This window comes from Alligator mississippiensis, chromosome 3 (genome assembly GCF_030867095.1).
Source record: "Alligator mississippiensis isolate rAllMis1 chromosome 3, rAllMis1, whole genome shotgun sequence".
NCBI lineage: Eukaryota > Metazoa > Chordata > Crocodylia > Alligatoridae > Alligator > Alligator mississippiensis.
The window spans coordinates 267,366,805-267,389,325 of record NC_081826.1 but is presented as its reverse complement, the minus strand read 5'-3'; the positions used below and the strand labels follow the sequence as shown (position 1 = coordinate 267,389,325).

Sequence of the window (22,521 nt, the reverse complement as noted above, 5' to 3'; positions counted from 1 at the left end):
TCTCCCTAACTTGCGCTTGGGGCCAGGGCAAGCAAAACTAGGCTGAGGGCAAGCAAAAGCTGGGGGCATCTGAAACCCACGCCTCCGGGCTTGGGGCTGCACACAGGACGCCTGCTAAATGATTTGGAAGTATCTGAAGCACCAGGTGGGGGTGGAGGATGTTTGGGGTAGTAGGGCCACATATGGTTCTTGAATAAGTCCCGGATTTGGAATTGGTTTGGCTGATCTGACTGGGGACGCATTTTTTTTTTTTAATCATTACTTTTTAAGGAAAAAGTTGCACCCCCTTTGATTCCTGCTCCACCCAAAATGTAAAACCAAGGGGCTGGCAGAGGCAGCAGCGTTTCTGCTCAGGCAGCAGAGACAGTGTCAGCTGAACGCCCGGCTCCGTGAAGTCTACCCCGGCCCCTCTGGGCTCTTCATTCCGCGGGTCTTACGGATCCGTCTGCTTTTCAAAGGGCTTAAAGTTCCGCTACCCAAGCTGCCCCTCCCTGTTCCCGGCTCCGCTTTCCCAGCCCCGCAGACCGCTTTCCACTCCTTCCAAGGAAATGATGTTTGTTTTTTGCTCCCATCTGAAGACGAGTAACGCAGCCCCAGGCGCCTTATTCAAACTTGTAGTTTATTTTTACCCGGAGAAAACCGCGTGCTACGAGCAGGGGACAACGCGGCTCCCCGCTGCGACCTGCGCCAGCCCGAGCCCGGGGAGAGCAGCGGGCGCACGCATCCGCTCCCGGCCCGCCGCTCCGCCCCCCAGCCAATAGCGCGGCTGCATGCAAATTGAGACGAGCGAGGCGGGTGGCGATTGGCCGAGCTGTTTGTAGGGTCACAATGCCCCGCGCGGGGAGGGAGGGAGAGCCTGGCGGGGCCGGGCCGGGCCGGGCCATGCTGCGGGCGCTGCGGCGGCGCTGGGAGGCCTACAAGTACCGCTTCGTGCCCTGGATCGCGCTCAACCTCCGCCACAAGCGCAGGTGAGGGTGGGGCGCCTCGCTCGCTCGCGCCGCAGCCAGCCCGGCCGCCTCGGGGAGCCCGCGCAGCCCGGCACCGCCGCAGGCTCCTCGGGGCTCTTGGGCAACGGGCGCGTTCCTCGTCGCTGCACGGGCGGGGAGGAGCGAGGGGCCCAGGCCTGCAGCTCCCAGGGCCCGCCCGGCCGCGGCCCAGCTGCGCGGTTGGGCTGACAGAGCAGGAGCACTTGTCCGGGCGGGCTCTTGTCGGGCCCGTGCGTGGGCGGGATGACGTCGGGCACGTTTCCGAGTGCGAGCCGAGACGGCGGAGTAATGTCTGGCATCGGAAAGCGTCTGCTTCCATCGCCGCTGCACAGCGGGTGCAGTCTCACCCGGAGAAGCCCTCGCCTTGGTTTAACTGGGGATGGCCTTCTCGAGAGACCCGCTCCTCTGACCCCTTACCTGTCGGCCGAGTAATGCCACTAGCAGCGCTCGGGCTTTTCCTTTCTTGGGTGCAGCTTTCTGTGGGTGTGTCTACACGTGCATTAACCTGCCTAGATAGAGTACCTCCAATGTGAGGTGGTATATTAATGCACATTGGGCTGCCCTAATATTCAGTAGCAAAATTGCATGTTTTTTTCTAGTGACACTTAATGCGCAGTAGACTATTTAACTGTGCGTTAGTGTAGTGTCGTGGTTTTTATGTGACGCTTTGTAGATGTGCCCAGTGTGTAGGATTGTGTTTCTAACTAGCAGTGTTGCTGCAGGCTGTTTCCCTTGGGCTTCTGCTCCAAGATCTGTATACTACCTCCTATCCTTGATTGGTGAAATGTTTAAACCTTCAAAAGAGGTGCTTGTACTTTCTACAGGCTGGGGAATGGCTTCCCAAGGGAAGTGGTGATGGCTCTATTGTTTGAGCCACAAAAACCAGACTGAGCAAAGCATTTGATAGTGTACTATAGGGAACAGTTCTCTGTTGGCAAGGATTTGGATTAGATGGCCAAGCAGGTCTCTTTCACCTCTAATTTCTGTAATAACTAACAGATGCCCCAGAGTAAATACAACAGGAAGCTGATTCTCTGGGCTGTAGTGGAATTAATAAATATATCTTGAGCTGAATTCTTGTGGTTTAATGATCTCAGCAGAGCTCTTCTACTGAATCAGCCCTATGGTAACTCAGCGACCACATGTTATTCTTTTCTCGTGTATATATGCAGCATGTCTTGGCTGCTGAAATAAAGGAAGTATAGCTTTGTGGAAACATCAGACAGATCTTCCCTCATTCTGAAAAAAGGGGTGGTATTGCTGCTATCACTCAGCAATCTCAATTTTTATCTAGCTTCTAAACCTCTTTTTACAAGGGGCTCACATGAGCAGCTATGTATTTTTAGTCTTCCTGCCATCAGGAATGCCCATCATTAGCATTCAACCTAGCGTAGTAAATGGTAATTGCTGAAACAGTCGGAAACTGATTTTTATTTGGTTTCAGTTATGCTTTCCGTTTGTTTCTTATTGGGCAAATCAGACAAGACTAAAGAGATTCAGACACATTCAACATCCTTGGAAGTTCCCAAGTGAATTAAGTTTTGCTCTCAGAAATGACTTTGGGCACTGAGGCTGTTTGCAGACATTAAAAACCAACCCCCCCCCCCCCTGCATTTTGCTTTAAACTCAGCATGTTCCTGTGCCAAGCCTCACACTTGCCCAAAAGAGGCAGCACCATAGTTAGACCCAGCTTGCCCAACATTGGTATAGATCGGGTGCTTTCGTGGGGCTTTTTTGGTGCTTAATCTAATAGTTTATTGACTGGGCTTTAGCTAAAAGCAAAAAAAGGCCACATTGAAGTGCCTGATTTATACAGACACTACAGAACTGGGCTGATGTAGCATACTTCAGCTTCCAGTAAAGCATGGGGTTTGTTTGTTTGTTTGTTTGTTTGTTTGTTTGTTTTTAACATCTGCAAGCAGCCTGACAAACCTAAATCTTATTAGTGTTCAGTGAAACAGGCTAGGTCTGTATCGCCTCCTTGTCAAGCCTAGGATTACTGCAGAGAAAAGGCTCTGCCTGCTTGTTCCTGCTGCACTCACACCTGGCAAATGGCAGAGTTGACTGTTTAGAGGTGCCCTCATGTCATGCCTTAGTATTGCTCTTATGCTCTCCCAAGACAAAGAGCCTAAGAACTGTACTGGGGCATATGTTCAGAGCCCTGCTGCTGCTTGTAGTGCCTGTAGGCCCAGGTCTGCATGGAACGGGGAAGTGGGTAGGGCTTTGTCTTCAGCAGTCCCAGGCTTGACAGGAAGGCAGTAAAAACAGGGCTTCTGAATCCTATGCATGTAAGTCATGTTTAAAAATGGGATTTGGGGCCCTTAATCACTTGCATATTTTGAGTATCGGTTTTGCCCAATCCTTTGAACCGTATTAAAACCAACACACAAGTCGCTGGTATAATTTTGTTGAATTCAAAAAGAATAATATCTGGCCTCTTTCTAATGGTAAAAATGTGTTGTTTATTTACTTAAATCTAATTGTATATAGTTCTATATAATATATATTAGATCCTTCCTAATCATAACCCAACTCTTAAGATTCTATCTGACCCAAACCCCTGAACAGATGCAGGACAGCTGCTCATGAATCATTCCTGTCCCATACTTATCCAGCTTCCTCTTGACAACATCCAATGAAGGAGATTCTGCAATTTCCCCAGGCAGTCTTTTTCACTGTCTTACTATGCTCACAGTAAGGAAGGCTTTGCTGATAGCCAGGGATCCTGGTTTTCCCTGATGAAAAATCACAAATTCATGGTTAAAATTAAAGGCTCCCCCATAACCTGCCTGACCCTGCTGGTGCCCCTCACTCCCCACCCACAGCAACCTGGCCCTGCTTATGCCTCCCACTCCCCCACCCCCCACAGCCTTGGTGGTGCCCCTCACCCCCCACCCATAGCCCTTCCTCCTAGAGGAAAACTTAATGCTTGAATATTTTTTCCTCTTCTGTTACAGGACCCTCCGATATGTGCCAGAAGATTGCAAAGATAAAATTGTCTCTGATGAAGATGTTCTTGAAACACTCCTGAAAATATTTAAAGCTCTGTTCATAAATGATTTTACCAGACAAACGAACATCTTGGCCTTACTTCCAGAAGTAAAATCCACGTATCTGGAATTACTGCATCTTCAGCCTTCAAAATCAAAAATAACTTTTTCCTGCTATGAGAGTGAGAATATGTTTAGTCCAGAGGAACTTCTGTTTCATACATTAGGATTCAGTATTACTCGAAATCAGAGCTCACTGGTTTCTGCTGGAACAGGAGTCTTTGTAACCAGAGGGTTTGTCCCTAAAGGGGCAGTAGTAGCTATGTATCCTGGTAATTAAATACTTAGTTATTTTTGTATATGTTAAGCATAATTTCTGCCTGTATATTGCAGACTGCAAGTTTTCATGTTTTAACTTTGATATCCTACCAGAAATCACAAAATAACATTTGTAAGAATATTTCCATTTGTAAGCTCATTTAGAGATCATTTGGTGATAGAGAATAAAAACACCATTTTTTTTAAGTGCCCAAGATCTGTTTTTTTAGTTGGCAGACCATTTGCTCCTTATTCTGCAAATGTTAATGCACATCAGTCCATGCAAGTAACCCTATTTAATTCCAAGGGACTACTCATATACATGAAGCTCTAGTGTATAGGGGCTTCAGAGACTGAAGTTTTGATAGTTCTATGTATCAAATGGGCAGACTATAGAAGTATTTCAAAGCATAAAATGTACTTTTAAAATTAAGATTGAATGTAGAATTTTCAGGGAAATAGTATAGAAGACCAGAAACTGAAAAAAATGGAATAAATCCCTACCCAGTGAAGCTATGGTCCAAAAAGCACATACGGAAGAAATAGTGCACACATTTTTCTGATCCCTCTTTCTTGGTATTCTGTTTGCTTACTTTATTTAACAAAGATTTTAGTCCAGTTAGCAATTTTGGCCATCACCTTTGATGTATAAGGTGACCAAATATCAGCTAGGAGTCACTGTTTTGAATGAACATCCAGCCCCGTAATGTAACTGAGCAGCCCCATAAGGTCATTGAGTAGCTCCTCAGACTTTAACCACATTTTAAGTGTCAGTTTAGATGCAGTTCACTTGACCTCCCTGTCAGAGTATCAGCCAGGTTCAGAGGCTGAGTTGTTAAGACATACTCTTCAGTAATGAGAAGGAGATTGCTCAGCTGTTAATGCAAGTAAACCTGTGAAGAGGGTGTATCAGTTTAGCTATGCCTCTTGTTTCACACCAGATGTAGCCTGCTGACAGTGTCTTCACCATCAGGATGCTTGTATTGTAACAAGCAGTTTAATGCAAAGGTGTAAAAGATGAGATGGGCACGAGTGTAACCAGCATGCAGAGATGAAATAGTCTAGAAAATTGTGAACCAGTTTCTTCCCTTCATTGAGTTTGCCCATACTAGTAGCTTGGAACCCAACTCTTTTGTCTGATGCAGATTAAATCCTATTCCCAATTTTTAGAATATTCTGCTGAGCTGATTTTGTTTTCATTTGTGCCTTAGTTTAGCCATTTCCCCATCCTATAACAGACACAATCCCTGCTTTAGAAGTTGTCTCGCCATTTATTTGCCCATATAGAACTGTCTTCCAATTGTAAAAGATGGAGGGGAAAATAACTGTTTTCAGCTGAAGATGCATATGCCACGTATCTTTTCACCAACAACCTCTCCAAAGCAGTACCAGTGGGCAGAGATGTCCTTATTGCCTGTCCCAAATTGGGGTGTAGCAAGCAGAGATTTGTCATGTATGCATTTAGTACTAGAGTATATTCAGCAGTCTTCCTCTCTGGCTGTATTCAGGATTTAGTGAGGCCTTTCTTTGGGGCAGTCTGTCTCTGTCTTGTTTGGATTTTTCACTGCCTCTTTTCCATAGTTACCAAATGTCCAGAGGGATTATTGTTGTTAAGTTTGTGTAGCACTTCAGGTAAATGTAAAGAGCCCCAAAGGAACAAATAATGCTAATAAATATTAATGGCCTGGAACAAGGAAAGAATTCGATTTATCTTGGTTAAGTTAGCATCTGTCTGGGAAGCTGAGCCATGATTGTTAAGTCTGTTCTGTCAGTTTTATTTATTCCCTTCTAAAATATCCACATTTGTCTTGCCTCAGGTACAGTATATCAAAAGTATGAGCCCATCTTTTTTCAGTCCATTGGCAATCCATTTATTTTTAGATGCATAGATGGTGTTCTTATTGATGGGAATGACAAAGGAATATCAAAAGCTGTGTACAGGTAAGCAATCAAAATAGGGGAACAAGTATCAATTTGGATTGAAAGGTGTTAAAGTAATTGACATTTGTCATCTAAACAGTTAATGCAGTTAAATTGTCTGACTTTAATTGTTACTAATGTGCTGTCTCATACTGTAATATATAGATTGTAATTTTGTTATCCTACTCTGTCTTGTCATGAGGCTAGAAACTACTGGGTATAATACATTAATATCATCACTTGCTGTTTTGGAAATATAACATTTTGCTGAAGAGTAATCCTTCAAAAGTTCTGGTATTTGTAAGGAAGAGGTTTTAAAATCAGGGGCCTGATTCAGTATAATGTTTAATCTTGGGCTTTCTCATCAAAGTCTCTCAGTGACTTAAATAAGAAAACATTTGTCTGGCATGGAGAATGGCCTCGGTGAAACCTTGAGAGCGTATCTTACAACCCTAGCTCCTGTTGCAGACTTGGACCATTAAAAAGTAATGAGTAAGACAGGACTGCAGGAGAGTTGTCCTTCACTCTGAAGCCGAAAGGTTAATATGAATATACCAAACTTGTAGTTTTAATCAAATTTGAAATAGAACAGGTTGTGGCCAGAATAATGAATATTCATCTAAAAAAAAATTAACAGCAACAAGCAAACGCAACCTGAAATGAAGAGTCATGTGCATCAACTTGTATTCTGGGAACAGTGTCATTTTAGTACTGTTTTCCACACAGCCACGAAATGAACTGTCTTTCTCTAAAGGTATCTTAGATATTGCTCTAAAGGTGGTGAGGGTTTGGCTGTTTTGTTTTTTTGTGAGGAGGCTTTTGTTTCAACTTCTTCTATGTTGGAATCAGTTTTATTTAGTCCTTGAGGTTTTGATAGTAAACATGCTGCACCATTTTATATTTCTGCCTTTTAAAATACCAACCCATCTTAGGTGTACACTAGTGTCTAAATGCTATTTGTATGGTACAGTGAATCAGTCAGATGTGTTGTGTACTTCCAAAAATTAAAGAACATTCTTATTATCACTTTGACATCTTTTTAGATCATGCAGCAGAAGGGACCAACTTGGTCTTTTTCACATGAGTGATGTCAGTTGGCTCACACCTGTTGTGCAAAATCCACTGGCAGTGGGACAGTATGTTAACAACTGTTCACCTGGTAAGTCAGAAGAGAGATTCCTTAGTCTCAGCGCTGAAATGACTTTTGTGTGGGGATGGAAAACTACAACTGCTGTTTAGAGAACAGCTCTTTCATCTGGCTCTGGTGTTTTGGACAGGACCAAAGACACCTTATGGTGTAACTGAAGTTCTTAGGCCAAAGTTTCCAGTCATGAATGTGTGACCAAATCCTACAGGGCATCTTTGAGAAAAATCTTATCTTTATGGGGCTTACTGATTCCTAGTAAAACCCTTGGAAAACCAGGTAGTGAGAATGAGAGCTGGTGGAGGAAGGAATCCATCGAAAGATATCTCACTGAACAGTGCACAGAATAGAGTAGTTGCAAGATCTGTTGGGTAGCATGATCATCTTATACTATAAATCTGCTGAAAATCTTATTACAATCCTGTTCTATAGTAAACATTTGCAATGATGGATAACATTTTATAAATCACAGTTCAGGTACTATAAAACATTGGTTTTGTGTATTAAGATAAAAATGGAAGGATCCAACAAATCCCTGTGCTAGTTACTATGACTACACTATGGGATGCAAAGAGTGTGGCTCCATACCCTCTTCTACCTAATCACAAAAATAGAAGCACTTTTCAAGGCCTTTCCTCCACTTAGATCCTCAGTTAGGAGAGGCTTAAGAGCCCTTGACCTTATGCTAGCTATCAGCAGTGGATTTCAGCCCAGAGGAACACACCTAGTTCTTGTTTCAGTAGGTTGTTACATATTTATATCACTTCTCAGTTGCATACGGGAACCTTTTTTTTCCTTCTTTTCCTCCCAGACAAGGCAGCCAATGTCTGTTATCAGGAGTTTGATGTACCTGAATGTTTTCCAATAGAATTGAAACAGTATCTTCCAAACGTCACCTACAGCCATGACATACAGAGGTCAGAATTGAATTTGAATGTGATACATAATAGGCTGCATGTACAAGAGACCAAGTTAGTTAAGAAACACTTTTTCAGGTTAAAAAGAGCCTCGCAAAGCACAGCTGTATGAGGAAAAAAGTTTGCTGTTCAAGTAGTCCTATTTTATGCAAATTAGTAGATTTGTTTTTATATCAATGCCATTGATTACATCAGCAAACATTGAGGCTAAAAGTTGTTAAGCCACAAAGAAAGGTAAAAGGGGCAAGTTATCTATACAGAAGCTAAAGAGTTACAGAATCCTGGTTCTGAAGTAAGATTATACGACCTTGTAATTCTCCAGATATTCTTTTGGGAAGATCCTGGAAACATCCGCTTCTTGAAATCTGAGGAAAATATGTGGTAGAATTAACTTTTAAATCAATTAATTGCAACAATGTTCATTGCCTATGAACTGGGATGCTGCTCAGGATCATTTCTTTAAATGTTGAGCAGATTGCAGCATCAATCCTGAATTAAAATTCAATGAGCCACTGGTCTGGCCTATGTCAGATGCCTTTGTTTTAGACCGTGAAGTTTCCATTGCCTTGTTGGGAATTCAAAGTGATAGGTGTATCATACATTTTTCATGTGTCTATCTCTCAACTCTTTTTGGGGGTGAAGAGTGTGACTGAAAACAATATGAAGGGAGACCCCATTATGAAGGGAGACCCCATCATTAATTTCAGCCTCAAACGTGAAGATGAGTTATGTATTAATAATATAAGGATGAATACAAAATGTAATTTTAAAAATAGCCAAAAAATTAAGATCATACTTACAAGAAACTCAAATGAGAGGTATGAAAATTCACTGTAAACTGACCCAAACTACCTTAATGTACCCATTGAGAGCTTGCTGCAGTTGGAAATTATAGCAGAGCCTTCATTTCCCATTAATTCTACAGTTCCCAAATTCAGATTTCTCAAATAACTGAAAAGTTTCACCCCACATCATGTTAGATCATTATCTAAAGCAGCTGCAGTTACTAATCTAATATGAAACAAAATCTGTACTCAGTGGTCATGTCTACACATGCATTAATGCACTTTTCCTAATGCGCATTAAATTTAGTACATCCAATGTGAGGTACTAAATAAGTGTGCATTAGGTTGCCCTAGTGGGCAGTACTGAAAGCGTGCCATTTTTAAGTGATGCGTAATGTGCAGTAGTCTATTTTACTGCACACTATCATTGCACCTTTTTATGTGACGCTTTAATGCGCAGTAAAATAGGCTACTGCACCTTAAAGCATGTATATAGACAAGACTTTTAGGGTGCGTTGGAGCAAACTCAATCAAGTCTGCTGGAGCATGATAATTACTATGCTCCAGCCAGCCTCTGTGTCTTGTGTATCAGCATCCCCACTCTTCAGAATGGCAGCAGGAGCGCCTTAACTAAAGCTTGTTCAACAGGCTTTAGATAAAGCACCCCTGCTGCCATTTTGAAGTGCAGGGATGCTGATACACAAGATGCTCCGGGTGCTTTAATTAGAGTGGCTCTTGGAGTTGTCCCCACCCCTGGAAAATGTGTAAAAATGCCCTTAGGCTTAAGGAAGTGTCTTAGCCAAATGTGATTAAGCCAAGGATTCACCATCCCCAGTTAACACGATGTGTTGAACAGTTTATATCCTAATATAAGATCTAGTTCAAGCCCTAATTAGGTTTGTATAGAGCTATGGGAAAGAGCAGAGTGTGGGCATCTATCTGATGGATGGTCAATGGGGAATGGAGTCCTCTCTTTTCTTGGCTCTTTGTAGGAAACTTGGAGGAAAGGATTTCTCAAAAAAAAAAAAAAAAATCAACCCCTGATTCCTAACATGGTTTCTGGGAGGGCCAATGAGCTAAGATTGCCAATGGGCGCCTGTTCCTGACCACTTATCGTGATGCTATTTAAATTTCTATTAACTTAAAAAAAACAAAAAACTTTTTCTACTGAATTTTATCATCTTTTTATTAGACCAGTCTAGTGAGATGTTTATCTCCTTTCTTGCCATTTGTTTAGCAACAAAGTAGCAAAGCCTGAGAATTATCAAGCTGCAACAGATAGCAAATGTTGGGTGTCATGTGTCATCGTTCATGAATTTGCTTGTCCAACTGACCTCAGATTTGGCAGTCTATTGTGCCTCTAGTTTGGGGAAGAAATTACTAAATCAGTTTGTAATCAAAACTGTAAGGGTATTTATACTGGGAGTGGGAGGAGGGGGCGTCAATGTGTATCAGTGTTCCTGCACTGAAAAAATGATTTAACTGAGTCTGTTCCAACGCACTAATTACAGCATGTTGAAGCAGCCTCGCTGCACGTGTATAGGTGCCCTGAGTTGCTGTTTTAGTTTGGGAATGGCAGCTGTTGATCCATAAATTGGGGTTTATGGGAAAGCTACTGCTTGAGCTGTATGTTGTAACAAGACAAGGACTTTAGCTGCGTGATCTCATCTGTAGGTGTTGCTTCTTGACTGTTTATCTGCAGCTGGTAACCATATGTAGAATAATATTCTGTGCTCTACTGTTCATGCTTTAGCCCTGTGGGGGCCAAACATTTTGGCCAGTGTGTCACAAATTATCCTACCCCAAATGCCACTCATCCCCCTTCTCTGCCCTTTCAGCCACCAGGCTGTCTACTCCCTGCCTGACTTGCTGCTCTGCTTTCTGCTCCCTACCCTGTGCTCCCTGCTGAATTTGTTCTGCTTTCCTCTCCTTGCCATCTACTACTGCCTGTCCCCCCCCATAGATTTAAATGACATGATCATTACCTGTAATTTAACATGTATATTTCAACCTTATTTTTACAGTATCAAAATATTTCCAGACTCTGCTATATGATTAGAAGTCTCAGAATGAATTTAGTCATACCTATTTCATGTGTATTGTCATATGATGAAATTAATAACTGAGTGGACATTCCATGTTTTCTCCCCCATTTTTGGCAGACCCTTGAGATGTGTGGTTCTTGTTGCTCTCAGAGACATCAAGCAAGGAGAAGAGCTGTTTTCTAATTACTACACCATTGTCAACTGAATCAGTAGAACCACAGACTAAAGGATCCTTCATCATACAGATATTTGTTTTGTGTACACTTGGCAGCTTCCTTTGCATCTGTATATAATGGAGAGCTGAGTTTTCTAATTAAAATGGATTATAAAGCTGTATTTTCATGTAAATATGCTTCATATTTTGATGTACTGATAAAGGTTTGAAATAGTTTCCATCACTAAGTTTCAGATTTAGGCTATTGCAAATTTAATTGATTTTCAGCTAACTGCACTGTATCACATCAAAATAAAAATCTGATTTTTAAAAGTGCTGTTTCAACTTTTATTTTGTCTATTTGCCCATCATTGTGATCCATTTTTAAGTCTTTGGCCAGTCTGTAGTTCTTACTCTAATGGACACAATTTGTTAGGAAAAAAAATTCATCTCCTTTCAATAAAACATCACTGGCTGGGATTCGTGGAGGTTTTTTTGTTTGTTTGTTGTTATCTGAATCGCAGCACTCATCATAATTGCTGGTGCAGCTTAATCACATTAGTGGAGCATTGCATTGTAGGGAAAACATCTCTCTTGTTGCTTAGTTCTATTCATTCCACCTGCTTACTTAAAAAAAGAAAAGAAAAACTCAGTAACTTTGTGAGGTATTTTGCATAGATTTTATTTAGAGTTCTAATTTAAGTAACAGAACTGATGCTAGCTAAGTGTTGTGTGGGAACAATCACTTAAGAGTAAGTACTGATATTACCAGACTAGATGTGATTTAAAACAGATTAATTAAATTATAAATGAAACTAAAGTTTGAGATTTGCTTGGAGTCTGGAGGCAAAGACTACTAAATACATCTATGGCTGAAATTTTTTCTGTAGTTTGTTTTAGTGAATTTAAAATGTGCAAATACTGTGTCAGAAAATTGTGTATATGAAAAATCACATCAACATGATTGTTAGTACTTATGCTACTAAAACTTAGTCCAGTGGCTAATCCTCACTGAAGAGTGACATTGTGTCTTCACTGCCTTGTTACATGAACTAGATTATGCGAACTAGTATGGATATGTCTACACAAGTGCCAGCCAAAGGATAGAGCCACGGATTGCATCAGGAATCACTTTGGAGGTGCCTAGCAAAAATTGTTGATTACAGTAAGAGATCAGAGTAAGTAGCAGAGCAATCGCCCATCCCAAGGAGATGGTGCAGTCCCCAACCTTGGAAGTCTTCAAGAAGAGACTGGACAGAGACCTTACTGGGATTGTTTGATCTCAGCACTATTCCTGCCCAGAGCAGGTGGGTTGGAATCTTTTGAGGTCCCTTCCAGCTCTTAATTTCTATGATTCTATTTCTATGGAGGGGAGACTGGATTGTAATGAGGATAACCTCTGCCTTTATTATTCCCTGGTGCCAAGAATATAAGACACCAATAGCAGTCAGTGTGGATATAATTGATATGATATAATTGATATAAATGCATGTTGGGCACAAGATGCTATCTCCAGATACCTGGCTCATCTTGGCATTTTTTGAAAAAACCCCAGATGCTATCCATATGTAATCTCTCAGCAGCAATGTGTCCTCAGGCAGAGACATGGATTTTTTTTTTTTTTTTTTTTTTTTTTTTACCATTTGTATGTCACCAATAGCTATATTAAATTACTGGGTTTTACAGTAGTACACTACTTGTTAGGAACCTGTGAAGTTCACATTTACCATTAGTTTATTAGAAGTGGCCTCCTCATTCTGTTCTTTTATTCCTGGCAATGACTCCTTTGAGGTAATTTAGGAGTTCAGTGCCCTCATAGAGGATTGTAAGTCAACCTATCCATCTTACTTAGGGCCTTCTCCTACATAGCACGATGCAAAAGGTCTCCCAGGGCCTGGATTGAAACTGTCCAATGCAACCAGCATCTGCCTGCTGGTACCATAAGGGAAGGGTGAGACAGGGATTCTGGATGAATTGTATGGGGGTCTGTTGTGATGTTTGCCAGACACTTAAGGTGGTGAAGAAACAGGAATAATTGGAAATAGGAAAGAAAGACACAGCTCAGCTGTGGAAGTGAAGAGGAAGTAAAAATGTATTCAATGCAGTGGCTCACCATGACTTGAAAAAAAGTCAGTGATGAGGAGAATTGCACTTAAAGGGACCTACTATGGGTTTTTTTTCTGCTGGGTTACGCTAATCTATCCTTGTAGTATGTACTTGGCCAAGCGATTTAAGTCAGTTATAGGTGCAATGACACACAAGGACCAATTTTACATGGTTCTAGGGCAACAGATCCATATAGTCCTGATACAACTGCAAGATTTCATAGACATTAGGTGCTGGAAGGGACCTCATGAGATCATCGGGTCCACTCCCCCCCTCTCCCTCCCCTCTATAGGTGGGAAGTCAGCTGGGATCAAGTGACCCCAGCAAGAAATATATCCACCTGTTTTTTGAAGGAGTCCAGAGTAGGTGCTTGCACCACCTCTGGGGGTAGTTTGTTCCAGACCCTGGACACATGCACTGTAAAAATCCTCTTTTATGTCTAGTCTAAATCAGCCTTCCTGGAGTTTATGGCCATTAAACCTTGTTATCCCTTGGGGAGCTCTGGTGAACAGGGGTTCTCCCAGGTCCTGATGCACCCCTCTTATATAATTGTAGGCTGCCATCAAGTCCCCCCCCTGAGCCTTCTCTTCTCCAGACTGAAGAGTCCCAAGTCCCTCAGCTTCTCCTCCTATAGCCTTTCCTCCAGGCCTTGGATCATATGAGTGGCTGTCCTCTGGACTCTCTCAACTTCTCCATGTCCTTCCTGAAGTGGGGGGCCCAATGCTGGATGCAGTACTCCAGCTATGGTCTGACCAGGGCCAAGTTAAGTGGGAGGATGTCTTCCCTGGTTTTGCTTGAGATGCATCAGTGGATGCACACCAGTTTGGTTAGCTTTGCCAGCAACAGCATCACATTGGTGGCTCCTATTCATCTTGTGGTCAGTCAAGATGCCCAAGTCCCTTTTGGTCATGGTGCTAGCAAGCATTGCTGAGCCTGTAAGTATGCTGGGGGTTCTTCCTACTGAGGTGCAGCACCTCACACTTCTCTGCATTGAAGGCCATCAACTTTTGGTCGGTCCACCTTGAGAGTGTGTCCAAGTTGGCTTGCCCTGCGGTGTGACTGCCTTCCCCCATAACTTGGTATTGTCCATGAACTTGGCCAGTTCACATCTGACTCCCGAATCCAAATCATTGATGAAGATGTTAAAGAGTACCAGCCCAAGTACCAAGCCCTGAGGGACTCCACTGGTCCCACTGCGCTATGTTGATTTCTTCCCTTCAACTAATACTCTTTGGATCCGACCCTGTAGCCAGTTGCCTAGCCATCGGACCATATGATGATCAAGGACACAGTTCCCCGGCTTAATCAGGAGGACATCGTGGGGAACTAAGTCAAAGGCCTTCTTGAAGTCCAGATATATAACGTCCACATCGTCTCCCTTGTCCAGGGCACATGTTACCTGGTCGTAGAAGGAGATGAGGTTGGTCAAGCAAGGCTTGCCAGTCACAAAGCCATGTTGGCTGGCTTTCAGAAGCTTGCCTTCCGTTAGTCTGGCGTTGATGGATCCCTTGACGATTTTCTCCAAGATTTTTCCAGGGATGGACATCAGACATTGGTCTATAGTTCCCCAGTTGATCCATTCTCCCTTTCTTGTAGATAGGGACCACGTTGACTCTTTTCCAGTCATCCGGGACCTTGCCTGAACGCCACAATTTTTCAAATATCTCTGCCAAGGGGGATGCAATGATGTCTGCCAGCTCTTTCTAGACTCTTGGGTGCGTTCTGTCTGGGCCCACAGACTTCTGAATGTCCAGTTTCTCAAGGTGTTCCCTCACCTGATGCACATTGACTTTGGGCCCATCGCCCGCTCCTGGATTGGTTTGTGCAGTTCCTGGCAGTGTGATCCTCCTCTAAGGGTGAAAAACTGATGCAAAAAAGTCATTTATGAGATTGGCTCTTTCTTGGGCATTGGATGTCAGTTGCCCTGTTGGATCTTTCAGGGGCCCAATGTTATCCTTGTTCTTTTTCTGACTTCTCACGTATATGAAGAAGGACTTTTTGTTGTCCTTGATTCCTGTAGCTAGCCTACGTTCAGTTTGTGACTTGGCTTTTCTTGACCGCTTTCTACAGGTGCAGGTGAGTGCTGAGTAATGCTCTTTGGTAATGCTTCCTGTTTTCCAGCTGGTGTAGACTCCTCTTTTGAGCTTAATGAGGTCCAACAGTTCCTTATTCAGCCATGGGGGCACTTCCTTACCCATTGACTGCGTTTCTTGTGAGATGGTATGGCTTTGCCCTGTGCTTCAAGGATTATGTTTTTGAGAGCTGACCATTTCTTGTGTACTCCCTTTTCTTGGGGGGTGTATGGCCTCTAATTGCCTGACTGACCAATTCTCTCAATTTGCAAAAGTCAACCTTCCCAAAGTTAAGGACTTCTGTTTTACTGAGGGGTTTGCCTGCTCTTTGGTGAACTAAGAAGGTGACCAATTCATGGTCGCTGTCACCAAGCTTTCCCTCGATCCACAGATCACTCACCAGGTCCTCCCTTTTGGCCAGGACCAGATCATGTAATGCCTCTCCCCTAGTCAGCCCATAGACCTCCTGGGTTAGGTAGAGGTCATCTATGCACATGAGAAAGCTACATGACCTGTCAGATTTGGCTATGCGCTCATCCTAAGGGATTCAGGGAAGTTGAAGTCCCCCCAGGATGATCATGCATCAGGAGCGTGCAGCTTCAACCAGTTCCCTATTGAATTCCCAATCTATGTCTTCCTCTTTGTGGGGAGGTCTATAGTAGACTCCTACAAGTAAGTCACCCTCCCTATATTCTCCTCATATCTTGACCCAGAGGGTCTCAAGAAACCCTTCCTGGTTTGAAAACTCAATCTGCGGAGTGGTGAGCTAATCCTTGATGTAGAGAGCAACACCCCCACCCCTCTTTCCCACACAGTCTCTCCTATACAAGTTGTAACGCTCTACTGCCACTGACCAATCATAGGTGGAGTCCCATCAGGTCTCCATAATTCCTACAAGGTCATAGTCATTTTCACATGAAAAGCCAGTTCCTCATGCTTATTTCCCAAGCTCCTGACATTTGTTTACAGGTAGTTAAGTCTACCAGGAGAAGCCCAATGCTCCTCTGAGGCATTAAGTGGGATCTTTCCTTGGGCTGTCACCAGAGCTGGTTCCCTTGGGCTGCCCAAGTTATTGGTAGTGCTGCTGACATGACCTGGGCTAGAACTGTTAGTAGACTGCCCATCCCCCAGCAGTCTCAGTTTAAAGCCCTGTCAAGAAGGTCAGCTATTCTGACCAAGAAAAGCTTCTTCCCTCTCTAGGGGAGGTGGAGACCATCCCTTACCAACAGTCCGCTCTCTCTGAAGTGTGGATCATAGTTGAGGAAGCCAAACCCCTTGTGATGGCACCATCGCTGGAGTCTTCTATTCACCTCGCTGATGCACCCATCCCTCCAGAGCCCATGTCCTAGAAGAGGGAGGATTGAAGAGAAAACTATTTGTCTCCCCAGACTCTTAAACCCAGCTCCCAGAGCCCTGTAGTCATACATGATCCGGCCTGGACTTCTCCATGCCGTAACATTGGTGCTTACATGGATGAGTAGTATTGGATGGTGGTCGGAGGGCTGGAAGAGTTTGGGGATCCTCTCCATCACATCCCAGACAAGCTCCAGGCAGGCAGCAGACCTCACAGGCCAGGGGGTTAGGGTGACAGATCACTCCCTCAGTCCCCCTAAGGAGGGAGTCACCCATCACAATAACTCTGCGTCTTCTAGGCACAGGTGCTGGTGGCCCTGCATTCTCGTATGCTGGAGCCGGCGGTATGGCTGGCTCCGTTGATGCGAGAGGTGCAAAGTGGTTGTGCAGCTCCAGGGGAGTGGTAACCCTGGTGCTGCGCCTCTTTGGGCCAGAGACAACTCATCCAGGCAACCCCAGGCTGAACTTCATGGCGGTTCCTTGGTTCTGCCAGTCTGTCATGAGCCATTGGGTGGAGAGCCTGAAAGTAAGAGTCCAGCTCCTGCTCCGCATCTCTAATGGAGCCCAGCCATTGGTCTGTTGTCTGGAATACCTTAATCTGGCACTCCAGGGCCTCCACCATTGATGATGTCATAGAGTTGTCATACAGTATGATATCTGTCAGCTCTGTGTTCCTGAGGGAGCCCTGGCCCCCAGCTTGCTGGACTTACAAAGGACTTTTTCTATTCCCCCCCCCCCCCATCTGAGAAGAAACGATGTGGTATCACTTCTAGTGTATCTTCTATATTCATAATAATTTCAAGCTGGCTCCTAGGGGTCTGGTTAACTCCTTAAAACTTAATGTTTTTCCTGGTTGTTAATCAGTTTCTTGAGATGTTCCCAACCAAATAACCCCTTGTCACTGAAAAAGGCAATTCATTTAAATTGAAGCTGTTTATATAACAGGATTTTCCCTGTCAATTATGGCTTGGTACCCTCTTGATTTACACAATTAAAAGAACGCTTTGAAGAGGCTGGACTAAGGGTATAAGAAAGCTATAAAGCAGCAAACGGTGTGCTTCAAGAGGGAGAAATCTCTCTGACACCATCTGCTGTTGTTCTCTAGAAGCTGAGAGAAACAGATAGTCTCCCTTCAATGATCATGTTAGAAACTTTGCTTGTCAACAAATCACCCGAGTGCCTTGGAACAGTGAGATCCCAGCTCCCTCGCTCTCTCTCTTTCTCCCTCTTTCTTTTTCTCTCTAGGCATAGCTTTTTTAACCTAAATTGTATTAGTTAAGCTTGAGTTAAGTTTCCCCAAATACTCAATTAAACCAGGGTAATATTCTAATTGTTTTGTTAGTATTTTCTTGCATATCTATTACTACTATTGCCATTATAAATTTCATATACTTACCAATAAATAACTTTGATAGTCAAACTGGTGGTAACTGGGTGAATTTCTCCTTTTCTGCTTCCCCTTCCCCACTTGCTCTGCAGCAACACTTCTTTTACTTAAGCCAAAGATCCCTGTGAAGCCCAGAAATACTGTGGGGTCCACTCATCAAGAGACTACCACTACTAGGACAGTGAGGGGAAAAGATTGGGATGTGCTGAGGCAGACACATAAGGGATCAGCTTGTATAGGCTGATTGACCCAGTTTAGCTCAGACATGCCCTAATGAACTGAATGCTGGCCCATAAGGTTGTCAGCTGGACACCCAGCTTAATTCAGAGGTATTCTGTTCACCTGTGTGCTTGTGTCTGACTGCATTTTATTGTTACCTTAATGAACTGATTCCTGGCATATGAGGGTGTCAGCCTGTACATGCTGATCAACCCAGCCTGGTCAGGCATGTCATGTTAGTGTGTGTGACTGATTTGGTGGCTGGATGAACCCAGCCCCACTGAAACTGAGTCCTGCAAGATAGCTCCATTGGGGTTGAGTACTTGCAGAAGGAAGAGCTACAACTCCATACAGAAACACAAGTAACACAAGCAGACATTGATAGAATTACAAAGACCCTAGAAACGTATCCCTAATAAATGAGCACATCTCAAAGTGATGGGCAAATCTGGTAACAAGTACCAATGGTAAAGGGAGCTGAACACCACCATGCTGAACCTTGACCTGGGGAAGACCTATGACCAGGTATCCCATTGGTTCCTATTTGTGAAACTGAAAAAGGGGGGTCCCCCTAACCTTCATCACCTGGATAAAGACAGTGCACAGCAACATGAGCAGCAAGGTGCTAGTAAATGGGTCCCTGACAACCCCATATGTGGTGGAGTCAGGCTTCTGGCAGGACACAGGTTTTTTTTGATTTTGGTGCAAAAGCACCAGCCTAGTACTCAGCAAATCTGGGGACTTGTCAGCCCTGGGGGTCTCTGTCCCCTGCAAGGGGGTAAATGGGACCCCCATACCAAAGCAAAACATGGTGGCAAGAAGAGAAGCTACCCAGTGAGATCCTGGATGAAGTCGGGATACATGCAGCCAGGAAAGATGCCAGACAGTGTGGAAAAAGAGGATTTTGCACTCAAGATCATGAGACACCTGATCAAGGTAGAGATGAAGAATTTGTATTATCAAATTTGACTGCTGGACAGGGCAGAATGGGAGCTGGGTTTCAGGAATCCAGAGAACAGATTGGATTTCTGGCAGCTGTTCAAATTGGTTAGGGAAGATCTCAAAATGAAGGCTTTTGAATTTTCTGGAGGAGACGCACGGAGGGAAAGAAGATAACAATCCAAATGTTTACTAGAGAGCTAGAGGAGGACTTTGGAGTTGTGGCTCCAAAGACAATAGGAGAAAGTGGGGAGAGTGGAGGAAGTTTTGGACAAAGCGGTGCAATGGACTGGAGCCTGGAAGGTTACAGTAATGCTGAAAAGCAAACCTGGGAAGCCAGGTGAGCTGCAGCACTTCCCCCATCAATCTCCTTGTGCCCCTACAGGGGCTTTGTGTACTAACAGGGCAGCCATAGACGACACGTGGGGGGAGACAGAGGGGCACATGCTCCCCTTGAAATTGGCCACTGCTGAAACTGCCGCTGGCTTCTGCAGGCAGTTGCTGCACCCCCCCTTGCTGCTGATGCGACTGCTGGCAGCTGTGGGCAGTCCCCGCTTGCCGTCCACCATCCCCACCCTCGCCGCTGATGCTGCCGTGACTGCCTGCGAGCAGTCCCCACTCGACCTGCCCTCACCACTGACGTCACTGCAGCCACCTGCAGGAAGTCCCCCTTTCACTGCCACCATGCCGCTGACACCTGTGGGCAGTCGCCATTCCCCCCCAGCTAGCCGTTGTTCATGGGGGCAGCCCACACTTTGCCACAAATGTGGAGAGCAGGGATACCTAGTAGCACACTGGAAAGTGAAAATACAGTTTTCCCTCGCTTTATGGTGTAGGTGCATTCCTGGAAAATGGCGCATAACTCAAATTCACCCAAAGGGAACCCACTTTACAACGTAACAAATGGGGATACGTTCCAAGACCTCAACTGTACTGACCCCCAGACCCATTTCTACCACTTTTACAAGACAATTTTGGTACTCACCAACAGCAGACAGTACACACAAGCACAGGACACTATCATAATGGGGATGGCAAATACAGAAACACGTGTTGCAGACAATGAGCAAGGAGCACAGATCACACACGAGACTATATTTTGGTGCGTGTCACTCCCACAATGCACCGCACAAAGCAGCTAACTGTGGGCTTCCACCACACAGAACCCATAAGAGTGAATTTACTTTGCATATAATGAATTTTTGGTTAAAAAGGGTCATCACATTAGAGCAAATTTGCATATACAGAACCCGCATAAATCGAGGGAAACCTGTATGCACCATATGCAAGGAAAAAGGGCATGTGGCTGAGGATGGTGTGAAAGTAGCATTGCAACCTGCCCCTCTCTGAATCCTTGGCTACACCCCCCGGAACGGTAGGGAAATAACATCCTTTGCAATTGCTTCTGGGGCTTATGCTTCAGAGCTGCTCTCTGCATCTCTGGTGGGTGTGAATGTGGCAAGCAGCAGAAATGTAGGCCTCCAGGGCCTTTTTACTAGGCACCTAAGCCTCCAGGAAGATAGGGTACTAGGTTTAGCCAGTTAGCAAAGTTATGGTTTGAAGGGTCTGGATTTAAGCTGCTTTTAGGTACCGAAGGCTAGATATGGAAAAAATACTTTAGTTCCTTCAATACAAGAAAGAAAAAAAAAAGGCTTGTGTGATTTTTTTTATTTTTTACATTCCATCACTTTGGTTTTTCTACATTCTATCATCAAAGAAAATGGGAGGATGCTGTAATTGATAAAATTTCTTCCAAGATCCCATTAAGAGATGATTGAGAAAGCATGTAGGATCATAGGAAAGCAGGGCTGGAAAGTCATCTGGACCAGCCTCCTCAAGGCAGCAGGATCCCTGGCTAAACCATCCCTGACAAGTGTCTGTCCAACCCACTCTTGAAAACTTCCAGGTTGGATATTCTACTTCTTTAAGTAGCCAGTTCCAATGCTTGATCACCTTCATGGTCAAAAAGTTTCTCTTAATCTCCAGCCTACACTTCCCTGCTGAAGCTTGAGGCTACTGGTTCCTAGTTCTGTCCCCTGTGGCCACAGAGAATAGTCTCTTTCTATCCTCTCTATAAATCACCTTTCAGGCATTTGAAGACTGCTATCAAATCCCCTCAATTTTCTTGTCCAGACTTACCTTACTTTTTTTTTTAGCCTTTCCTCATTAAGTCTTCATCCTTCTTGAAGCATGGGACTGAAAAGTGAACACAGGATTCTAGGAGAGGCCACACAAGCACTGAAGAATGGAAGAATTTCCCTTGATTTGCAAGTGACTCCTGCTGATACAACACAGTATACAGCTAGCCTTTTTTGCAACAAGAGGGCACCATTGGCCAGTATTCACTGTAACCCATAGGTCCTCCTCCATAGTACTGCAGCCTACCCAGTCATTTCCCAGTCTGTATTTGTGCATGCAATTATTTAATCTCAAGTGCAGGACTTCACACTTGTCCTTGTTGAATCACATCTGATTGTGACCACTTTTTCCAATCTGTCCAGGTCATTCTGAAGCCTGGTCCAACCCTTCAATGTCTGCAACTCCACACAGCTTGGTCTCATCCACAAATTGGCTAAAGATGAACTCAAATCTGTGTCTAAATCATTAAAGAATATTTTAAACAATACTAGAACCAGGACACACCCATGGGGAACCCCCAATTGATACCTCCTCCCAACTAGACATTGAACCATCAGCAAGTACTTGTTGACCATGATCCAAGCAGTTGTGTATCCATGTTACAGTACTTTAATCTGTATTTCCTAAACCTGTTGAAGAAATGATGTCATCAATGACAGTCTCATTACACTGGTCTATCTTTTGTTTCTTGTAGGCCTTGTAAAAAAGCCCTAACAAATATCTGATAAACTGTTACCAATGATCGTATAATTGCATGATGCCTTGCCCCATTCTGTTCCATTTACTTAAAAAAAAAAATGTAGTCCCCACGTTAACAAAACCTTTACCTCTTTACAGCAAGACGTTCTGTACTGAGCCAAATACTATACTGGCTGTTGTGTGGGCAAGCAGGCAAATTGTAACAAATGCCAATTTGACCAAATGTCTGCCTCCTAGAAAGAGTGTGGAGGCAGACATTTGGTCAAACTGACATGTTGTATTTGCCCGATTGTCCACACAACAACCAGTACAGTATTAGGCTCAATACCCAGAAGCCCTTGCACAGAA

General features: G+C 43.9%; 1 protein-coding gene across 4 annotated transcripts; it reads left to right on the top strand.

Moving 5' to 3' along the window:
* Window positions 1-819: 819 nt before the first annotated feature.
* On the top strand, window positions 820-11,592 carry SETD9 (SET domain containing 9). 4 transcript variants are annotated; one of them, XM_019495870.2, is made up of 6 exons: window positions 820-968; window positions 3,944-4,308; window positions 6,112-6,235; window positions 7,258-7,373; window positions 8,170-8,275; window positions 11,223-11,592. In XM_019495870.2, exons 1-6 carry the CDS (start codon window positions 829-831, stop codon window positions 11,308-11,310), a joined length of 939 nt encoding a protein of 312 aa, XP_019351415.2. In that variant the 5' UTR covers window positions 820-828; the 3' UTR covers window positions 11,311-11,592. The 4 variants fall into 4 exon arrangements, with proteins under 4 accessions (XP_019351415.2, XP_059581146.1, XP_059581148.1 ...); XM_059725163.1 differs by lacking the exon at window positions 820-968 and adding an exon at window positions 1,184-1,414; XM_059725164.1 differs by lacking the exon at window positions 820-968 and adding an exon at window positions 3,532-3,680.
* Window positions 11,593-22,521: the final 10,929 nt, after the last annotated feature.